This window comes from Phaseolus vulgaris, chromosome 3 (genome assembly GCF_000499845.2).
Source record: "Phaseolus vulgaris cultivar G19833 chromosome 3, P. vulgaris v2.0, whole genome shotgun sequence".
NCBI lineage: Eukaryota > Viridiplantae > Streptophyta > Magnoliopsida > Fabales > Fabaceae > Phaseolus > Phaseolus vulgaris.
In genome coordinates this window covers 53,391,253-53,401,590 of record NC_023757.2, presented here as the reverse complement: position 1 = coordinate 53,401,590, position 10,338 = coordinate 53,391,253, and the positions used below count along the sequence as shown (strand labels likewise).

Genomic DNA, 10,338 nt, shown 5'->3' with positions numbered 1-10,338 from the left:
AAATAATTTTTAAAATTAAAAATAATTAAAATATTAATATTTAGTGGGATGTAAAGTGGAGTAATGGGTGTCAAACCATCATTTTCCTTTTATGATGAATTCACCTAAATAATAGTGTTTGACTTTTATATTTGTTCAATCTCAAAAGATTATATGGGTTTCTGATGATGGAAAGTTATCAGATGATTAGGATTGATATTTAAAACAACATTAATTTTTGTTCATACAACACATGAATAATCATCTCAAGTGCAACCGGCTTCATCATAATCAATATTTTTTCACTGGACTGAATTAAATCATCCCCAAATTCTAAAGATATTGTGCCTCTGTAAACATCGATCTTCATTTTCGCAGTCACTAAGAATACTCTTCCTAGAATTAGTGTTGACTTTGTGTGGAGCTTTCTTCTTGCATATCCAGAATGTAAAAATCAGCTGGAAAAATCAACTAGTTAACCTTCTACAAGACATCTTCAAAGGTTGAGCACTGCTTTTGTTTGCAAGTTGTACTATCACATTTGTGGGTTTTAAATCTCCCAGATTAAGTGCTTTGTAAACTATTGATCACATTACATCTATAGACGTTCCAAGATCCAATAAAGCATTTAATTTCATACTTTGGAATCTGTTTTATAGCATCCAGCAACTCTTTATCAGCTTCTGGATTCTTTTGTGCTACTGCAGCTCTTAAGGGAAATGATAAAGGGACTTTCTGCACTGCAGAGATTGTCAAATGTAATTCGTTCTTGAGTTTTTGGAGGGTTTGTTAATCTTCTCTTTTTAAAAATTGTTGTCCCTGCCTCCTTTTATTACGCAAACCACCTTTGCTATGAACCTTATGATTCAGCACTTCACAACCTTTCTTGATATCGAATCTGAATCCTGTCTAGTTAACCGCTTCAGGACTGTCCACAGTGGTCCAGACTTATCACTCATTGTCTTTCACTGCAGAGACTTGAACCACTTTGTTGAAATTTTTCCTTAGCCCATGTGAACACTGTTAATGTGTCTCCACATGTATTAGCATCTTTTATCTCTGTTGCTTACCTAATACGATTTGGCTGCATCTATTTCTCCCAAGAGGTGCTTTTGGCTTCTACCAATGATGTTCCAACATTATCTTTTTCCATTAATATTATTATACTAAAAAAAACAAATAAAAATTGGAATATATTAATGTCTTTGAATAGATCAACATGCAAGTTTGCATATAAATGGACATTTATATCAAGAGTCTAGTTCAGTGAGTTGAACAAAATGTATGAGTTAATGTAAGTCTGACACACATGTTAAATTCCTACATGGATAAAAAAGAAGACTCATATGACTTTTTGTATTCATCATCAGTTAGGAATGCTTGATACAAATAAATTGAAAGAAGTAGATGAAATTCTAGGTCCAAGAAATTGAATGCTAGCGAGGAGAGTTTCAAATAGGATTGCTTCTCGTCCGTTGGATCTTCAATCAGCCTCTTCTTGCAGATGCTCTAAACCTGTTTTTTTGTTAATAGTATTTAATTATAGTCTCTTTGTAGTTTGATTTCAGCTGCACCCAACAAAAGAGAAACCAGAAAAGAAAATTTAAAGTTACCAAACCACGGTTTCCTATGTTTTTATTAGTTTACAACGGGTATACCTGTCATCAAACTATCACCAATACACTCAAATCATAATCATAATGTAACTGATAACACCACCAACATGGACAAAATAAAATGGTTAAAAAAGAATAAAACAAAAAAAAATCACACAAATCTTGTAAACGGCTTTCTTCCCACCCTTGCGGGCAAAGACACTGTTGAATCCACACTCACGTTCCCTATAGATTCAAGTGGCTGAAATTTATCTGGCACCCTTTGATCCTTGCTTGAGAACCCTTTAGACCACTTGAAAGACCCTATTCCTTGTGACAATGGGAATGAGAGTCTCCTCTTTGAATCAGTACTTGTTGGAGTCCCACCAAGCCTTTCTCTAGGATTACTACTAGCACGTACTTTGGCCTTGGCAGAGAGGGTTGGAGCCATGTAGTTTGGCACTGAAAATGGTGGGCAGCTTGTGAGACTGTCATCATCCTTCAGTGGCACATCAAAAGGTATATTGGCTCCCACACCCCTTGGTCTCAGATATTTAGACCCAGAGCCTGAACTGTTTGCCTGAGGAGTTCTATATGGAGGTGTTCGTACCGGTTTTGAAGATGTCACTATGGTTGATTTTGTGGACTTTGGTGTGGGAGTGTCCATGTTATCAAAGGCAAAATGAGACTGCTGTTGTCTTTGAGTGCTGGATCCGGGTCTTGGACTAGTCTTTTGCTCTGAGTATGGTCTTGGAGGTGTGAGTTGAAAATTCTTCAGCACTTGTCTTTCTTGTGGAGTTGCTGCTGCTGCAGGTGCTTGTCTTTCCAACCAGTTCCACCACCAAGGAAATCCACCTGATCGTGCATCTGTCACTGGGGTGTGACTTGATTTTGGAGTGGCTTTCCATAGCTGTTTGGCAGAGTCAACAAAGTTATAACATTTAGAGATTTTATTATTCCAAAGGAAACACAAAGTCAACTATGCTGTCCTTAAGTGTATTTGGTTCCAAGTCTTGGATGTGATTTTAAGAAACTAATGGTTACAACTCTCATCTCAAATGTGAAGTTTCCAAACAAGCGTTTACTTTTAAAATGCTACTTTTGAAGAATTAAGCAATTAATAGAATACGTGATCCCATTCAAAATTGGACAAAGAAAATAATAGAAGTAATGCACAAAATGCCATTTTTGTTTGGAGAATTAATTCTCCTTTTACTTTCAAAGAAATCAAAATAGCAAAGCATAAATGGAACGTGTAGTAGGTTCTCATCATGAGTACCTGATGGGAATATGCAAATGCCATTGCTCTTTCTCTTTTGATGATTGCTTCCACCTTCCTCTGCAACCTTGCCTCTACTTCCTCTTTGGTCAGTAAGCTATCATCCCACTCTTCATTACCTGCTTCAGACTACACCCAAAAATCCAAATTATTAAAATCACTTGATTTGATTTACATAAAAATGAACGCAGTTGGAAATACATGCAAGTACACATTTTAAAATAAAAGGTATACTAGATTAGAATCCACCACATTTTTTCAAGTTATATTGATTAAAATCATACTAAGTCACTAACTTCATATCTACCTTGATAGATGTCACAAGGAAGAGTATGAACCTCTATAGTTGAAAAGATAAAGTTGGAACTTGAGATTGTTTGCTCCTAGGATTAGGAATTATGCAACAGCTATAATTTGCCACATACAACTTGACAATTTTAAAATTTTTACCTGGTTACAAATGAAGTAGGGCATAATTGTGTAACCCACCCAATGGCTCAGCTAGTCATTAAATTTAAAGGTGTTAGGAGGCCTAACAATAGCTGGTAAAGTACATTGCAGGGATTGCAAGGACTTTTGAGATCAAATACAACTTTGCCATTAAGGCAACTCTACAAAGTGAAGGGCATTTTTAGCCTTTTAATATTGAAGTGCATAAATTAGCAAAGAGTAGTTGACATCTATAATGGGTTGAGCAACCATGAGTTCTAGATCTTGACACTTAAGCCATAGTTAGTTCCTGTTACTTAGCAGCTAGCAATTGAACTTTTTCTTTATCAACACAAGCAACGCGCATTTATCCATTTTCCCATGTTCTCAAAAAAATTGCATGCTCAAGTTAGAGAGGCTTACAGTGAGTTTTCCCAAGATACTGGCTGCTTCCTTATCATTCTTGAACTCAGCTTGATATCGTGCCTGGTTTTCCAACATCTGGATCCTTCGAGACTGAATCTGAGATTGAACTCGCACTAACAGTTGCATGTGCTTCATGGCATTTACTGTCTGCCTCTTCACATTCTGTCCTCTTACTACTCCTTGGAGCCTCACCAGACCCTTTAGTGCTCTAAAACTCCTCCTTCCCTGCATTGCATTGCAAGTATAACGTGTCACAAGGTTGATCTTTTTTTTTTCATAATAAAATTAAAAAACAGTTAAAACTATTGGATCAAGGAGGAGCATTCTTCATGCAACTGCTGACTCAATTTTAATTCATTAGCCCATTCATTCTCTCAAAGTTAGCACAGTAATCAGCCTATTTATGCACATAATTTTCAAGCTTGACACGAAAGACATGGCGAAATTTGGTTTTGCCAGAAAATAATTACACAACATGATGTGCTTTTATATTCCATTTTAACTGTGAATATTGTGCATTTAAATGAAGAATAATTAACTATATTATTTATTTATTCTTCTGCACTGTCAGAAACATGAATTTTTTCAAGGAATACTACCAACACATCTTTTATTATTGTCCAAGACTAATTAAGTAGGGAACATGATCCATATCACTTTCTAGTCACCATAAATTTCAAATAATAGTAAGAAATGTGTTTGAAAGAAAGCATGTTATAGAGTTTCCACTTAATATTTCTCATTTTTATGATATGAACCTAAAGAAATAATAGACATTGGGTTCATCATGTACCCTTGAGTTCTGTGATTTTTGTTTACGTATTTTTGCTTTTCTAGCATAAATGAGAAGCATCCATTACCTACCCCTTACAGCATCATCCTAATTACTTAAGGGAGAAAGTATTAAATGCTTTGGAGATACACATTTACAAAGCCTAACTTGTAGTTATGGTGGAATGCATCAATAACAAGTTTTGATAAAATATTTTCATATTTTATTTGTAACCAGTATATCTACTTTAATTCATAAACATAGACCTAAGGAGACACACATTAACAAAGTCAAAGTTCTAGTTATGGCATTCAGAACACATGAAAGCTTACCATATAACCTCTATAAACAGCCTGGATCTTAGTAGCTGAGGCATTCTGGTGCCTCAAAGTTGGTTCTGGTCTGTAGCCAACCTCCTTGTGGTGATGAGAAATCCGGAAAGATGCAGCTTTGGGAGAGGTACTGGTAACTCGTGGCGAAGAAGCCCTGGGAGAAGCAGCCCTTGGAGATGGAGGCCTTGGAGAAGGAGCCCTTGGAGAAGGAGGCCTAGGAGAAGGAGCTCTTGGAGGGACATAAGGTGGAGTTTTGGGTCTCTCAGGAGGAGTGGCAGGCCTTAACCCCAGTAGTTGTTGCTCCCTTTCAAAGTCCCCAAAGATTTTCTCAATGCTACTTGGCTCTCTGAAGAGGGGGATGAATGAATTGGTCTCTCCATGCTTTACTTTTCCTAGACTTTTCTTCTTTTCTTTTGTGCCTTTGTTATCTGCATCCGGCTGTATTATACAAGATGGTCAGACATATTGGTAACAAAACATGCTACAAAAATTGACTTTCAAATAAAGAAATAACCACCATCAAGTAGTTTTGCTTTTAATGAATAAAACAGCAATATGATGTAACATGCTGGAATGAAAGGCAAACAACCTCCTAGATCACTTTGCAAAATATTAAATTATCCATTAGTGGTCATGGAGGAACCTAATTCACTAACTGCAAATTATTCATTGTAATTCCAGTCTCAAATGGCTAATCTTTTTGTCATCTATTGGAGATGCCAAATATAGCAACAAGCAAGAACAGCGTACAAAATTCAATCAAGCATTTCATTTATATTACTTACTTTCCCCTTGGAGTGGTGAGTGAAAACCCTCTTGATTGCAGAAAACCAACTCCCCTTCTTTCCCATATCAGTAGCATTACTGTCTCTTCCTGAAACAGAAAATGAAGGCAAAAGATCACGTCCTGTGCATGCTGGTGCTATTATAGAATTAATAAAATTTTCAGCTAGCTTCAAATATAAGATGAATTAAGAACTTGTAAAATCAAAACCGTTCATGTAGGTGTACATGATTCTCATAACAAAAAAGAGAAGAGACATACGAGGACTAGAATACAAGATAACAAAGAGATTCATTTCAACTATACCCACGCATAATTCATTCTTCTGTGACAACATCATCTAAGGCTATATATAGCAATCTATATGGAATGGCAATATCATGTTTTCTTATCATAATTTTGGTACATATTATATTTCTCCTTTACCAAGGGAAGAAATTTATGGAGAGTAAAGCCCACCAGAACGATCCCCAGCAAGGAGACAGCATCTCTATTTTATTTTCAGGCTGTTGATGGCAAAAAAGATAATTGAATTAATAAACAACAAACGAAATTAAATGAAAAAGCCCCTTTATGCAGCGGACGCAAGAAGAAGAAAACGGTATAGTTTTTAACTGGACACTCGTGAAACAAACACACCAATCTAAGGGTACATGACTATATCATTGAAGGTACACATAGAAAGAGTATGGAGTATATGAGGAGGACATGAGTTCATATCAGTATAATCTAAGGTGAGAAAAAGAACGAAACTTTGAACTGAAAAAAATGAAAGCAAAAAGAAAGCGGAATTGTCAAAATTAAACGCCAAAACAAAAGAGGAAAGAGAATTCTTTTCTAGGCACCAAGGAAAATTGAGTAGAAAGAAAATCCTACATGATTTGTGAAATGAAAGCTTAGTCAATTCCGAAGAAGAAGAAGAAGAAAGAAAGACCAAGTTGTGAACATGACAGAGAGGAACTGAGTTGTTCTCCTACAGTTTCAACAAAAACGAGAAAAGATAACCTTCTGACAGGCTCTATAGTGGAGATTATGGCAGGAGGATCCCGAGGCCAGGTTAGTTAATGCCATGTTGATGAAAATTAAGAAGCAAAAGGAAGAATCATGAGTCAGACAAGTCCATGCCCTTAAGATTTATAAGATAACCATAATAACTAACAAATTTAGCACAACCCCAAAACCTATTAATAAAACAAAACACAAAACACAAGGATCATAGAGAAGATACCTTGTTTGTGTTGGCAGAGGTTGCTAGAAGAACTCCAAAAAGTGGTGTAACAGGCACAGAACAGTGCAAAGAAGAGGGTACCCTCTATCTACCTCTTTTTCTAGCCTCCCTCCCCTTTCCAGCACCACATGATTCTTGCTACTTGGATCAAATATATCTCTCTCTAGAGCTTAGAATCCAATTCCCTTAGGCTGTGTTGTGTGAAGTTACTTTTCCTCAAGCCACCTTTCACCTTTTGTGGGATTTATAATTTTCTATGTTTTGTGGGATTTATAATTAATTTTTTTTTCTTATGGTTCCATGATGCATGATGATGAGAGAAGGAGAAAGAAGGGCTGGTTGGCCACTTTCTCACTCAATGTGGACAACTTCAACCAACTTTACTTCAATGAGAAGACTATGTGGACACCTACAAAAGAATTACATGCCACTTATTATAAACGGTTGAGTTTGGTACCATGCTCTTTATTTCCTCTTCCTTATTAATTCTATTATAACTTTCATTATTGCCACCTTACCAACATTTTCATCTCCACTGTTATTTTTAGATCTGACAAAAATACTGCATAACAAATTAAAAAGCATGGACTTTTATTTATGGCCCTGCCATGTACCTGTTCATCCACACCACGCTTCTTTGGAGACTCAAACACACGCGCCTACTTTTGCAAACACGTGCATACTTAGTCTCTGAATGCATAATAGAAGGATATATCCGTTGAAATAGAAGAAATTGGAAAAAGGGGATTTTTTAGCTTTCCATTGCATCTCAAGAACCACTGAAAGGTTCTATCTTGTCGCATATTATTATTATTTGAGTGCTTGATTTGTAACATTTTCCATGAAATATGGCAGCGTCATGAATAAGAAAAACACAATTTTTCTTTTAATCTTGCGCTGTAATTTATGTTCTTCCCTTCATGATGATGATGATGATACAGTTCAGTGCCGTGGTTAACAAAAAATAAATTATCCAAATCATCGTGATTCTAATTAAGTTTGGTTACGTGTTTGTTTTGGCAAACCTTAACTACTTGGTGTTTTGTTGAAAATCTGTAATCTTAAGAACTAAAGGCCACGTTAATCTTTTGAAAAGTCTTGGTTTGGCTACAGTCAAAACCAGAGGAGGCAGGTAGATTTTAAAAGGGGAAAGGTCATTTAACTATCAACTGATGCAGGATGGACCACCTTAAAAATATTCTTTCTTTGATGATTGCTTAAGTTTTTTCATAAATATTTGTCGTTCATACCTTCAACTTTTCAGCAACGTGTTTAACCCTGTAAATTGTGTGCAGTGAATTGAAATGTTTTTTTTTAAACAATCAAATATTATTTGGAATCCGAGGAATGAAATCACTCTTAATTAAAATTGAATATTATTAGGATTACAATCACTTTTCACTAAATAATTGTGTGTTGTTTGGAATACAATAACTCATAGCTAAAACTAAGTATTGTTTGAAATGTAGTCACTTCTGATTAAACAACTAATTGGAACATATTCACCTCTAGCTAAGACACTTGGTTGGTTAGAAAAATATCTGATTGCACCACAAGATTGTTCACTAAAAAAGGTGTTACGTCTTATAACATACAAGATGAAGTTCAATCTTCTAGGTTGCTAAAGAACATAATAATGCTCTATCAACGAGTTATGCTTGCAATCTTAAGATTTCAACTTACAATTGTCCATAACTTTGTAAGTTCGTCGGCTTTCTTCTTCAAAGATATATTTTATATAGAGAGGGGTGAAAAAAAGAGTTGTGGCAATCCTTTGATAGTTGTTTGAAACAAAGAGAAGTCTTTTTTTATTGTATTTGTTCTTATAAATGTTGAGGATTTTGTTGAATTCTCTCCATGTAACACTTAAATACATACTTCTATTTGAAGGAATGTTTTGAAGGAACGTTCTGATACTTAACATAGCTTATCAAGATTACGTTAAACTCCTTTTATCTTAATAGAGTAAAAGTCAAGATCATACAAAGCGAATGAACTATGCAACGATGATAAACTCTCATTTTAATGAAGTTGTTTGCATAAAAAAAATTCGACACACTTCTCAAGATCTTCTAATGTTGACAATCTTTGAGAGATCATTTTGGTAGTCAAATGAGAGAACATTCTTTACAAAGATACTAAAAATATCTACAAATAGTATTATGTAAACTTTTGAAACACTTATATTATTATTTATCTCAAACATAAACTTTATCAGACACAACACGCGGACATACAAACACACACTCATACACTCATCCACACACACATACTCACACTCATACATTCTTACACACACTCACACCCCCTCCTTTCCTCGCATCACACACAAAAACATACACACACATCTTCATAAGTGCAGAGAGTGTGTAGACTCATCCACGTACTCATGACACACATACATATCATCGCACTATTAATATTAATTCATAGTTTAGCACTTATTTATGACTACTTAATCAAAATTAGTGGAAATTTTGTTAATATCTTCTCTAACCTTCTTAATTATCTAAGAATACATGAAGCAGTGAATTTGTGGAGTCATGTTGGAGGAATTGAAGAAAGGGAGAAAAGGGAGGGTAATGATTTGGTTTGAACTAGGGCAGGGTTAGTATAAACCCAAAAGAACCGTGTGGAAAATTCTTGGCTTGGGGCCACGTATACTATATTCTGTTTTCCCACCATTCAATGCTCCATCTTTATCACATCACATAATACTATTATAAGGAAGGATTAATCAATGCTAGTTTATCAATCTCAATATTAAACAATAGGGTTATCATCTTTCAACTTTTTTTAAAAATTAATAAGTTTCTAGAACCATTCTTTTGTGATTTGCATCCTTAATTTTTTTTTTTTCAATTTTTGTTATTGGGTGTCTGAAATTAGTTTATGCTTGATTGAAGCAATAAAAAATTGAAACAGTATTATTATTTTAAGAATCCAATTAACAAATTATAGAAGATTGAGAATTTCTTAGTGTGGATACCTAATTAATAAATTTCAAAATTATGGACCTACGAAAATATTAAACCTCAATAATAATAATATATGATTAGCTAATAAAAACAATAGCAAATAGTTGTTAAACTAATCTATTATCCATGGTTACACTACAAGAAAATTATGAAATAAAAACCAATTTTATAGATCAAAACTAATTAGTTGCTATAGTGACTAAATTAGAGATCATTTTAAAGATTAAAAAAAATGGTTTTTAAATTAGTTTCTATTATTGTTAAATGTTTTCTAAATTGGTATCTAATTAGCAACCAAAGTTTTTGCTACCAAATTTAGAATATAAATAATTAGTAGTTAAAACCTTGGTAGCTAATTAAATATCAATTTAGAAACCATTTAACAATAATAGAAACTAATTTAGAAACCAATTTTTTTTAGTTTCTAAAATGTTCTCTAATTTAATTATATAACAATTAATTATTTTTTTTATCTAAAATTGGTTTCTATTTCATGTTTTTCCTTGTAGTGTTAATTTTGAGTTCAATGAAAAATA

The 10,338-nt window shown here is 34.3% G+C and overlaps 1 protein-coding gene across 5 annotated transcripts; it reads right to left on the bottom strand.

Moving 5' to 3' along the window:
* Positions 1-1,581: 1,581 nt before the first annotated feature.
* On the bottom strand, positions 1,582-7,262 carry LOC137808790 (protein IQ-DOMAIN 13). Of its 5 annotated transcripts, none has more exons than XM_068610073.1 (7): positions 6,602-7,042; positions 6,023-6,102; positions 5,598-5,686; positions 4,813-5,250; positions 3,706-3,933; positions 2,854-2,982; positions 1,582-2,484 (listed from the first exon to the last, which is right to left on the bottom strand). In XM_068610073.1, the coding sequence occupies exons 3-7, from the start codon at positions 5,661-5,663 to the stop codon at positions 1,747-1,749; spliced, it is 1,599 nt and encodes a 532-aa protein (XP_068466174.1). In that variant the 5' UTR covers positions 5,664-5,686; positions 6,023-6,102; positions 6,602-7,042; the 3' UTR covers positions 1,582-1,746. The 5 variants fall into 5 exon arrangements, with proteins under 5 accessions (XP_068466174.1, XP_068466172.1, XP_068466173.1 ...); XM_068610071.1 differs by having other exon boundaries at positions 6,825-7,042; XM_068610072.1 differs by lacking the exon at positions 6,602-7,042 and adding an exon at positions 6,473-6,568.
* Between the last annotated feature and the right edge of the window lie 3,076 nt (positions 7,263-10,338).

What these genes read in the sequence shown, in the direction of transcription:
- LOC137808790 (XM_068610069.1), bottom strand. Translation starts at nt 5,663, where the DNA reads ATGGGAAAGAAGGGGAGTTGGTTTTCTGCAATCAAGAGGGTTTTCACT. An exon ending in CTCACCACTCCAAGGGGAAA is followed by an intron (nt 5,251 to 5,597) that starts GTAAGTAATATA and finishes TGTATAATACAG; the next exon opens with CCGGATGCAGATAACAAAGG. An exon ending in CTGTTTATAGAGGTTATATG is followed by an intron (nt 3,934 to 4,812) that starts GTAAGCTTTCAT and finishes AATGCAATGCAG; the next exon opens with GGAAGGAGGAGTTTTAGAGC.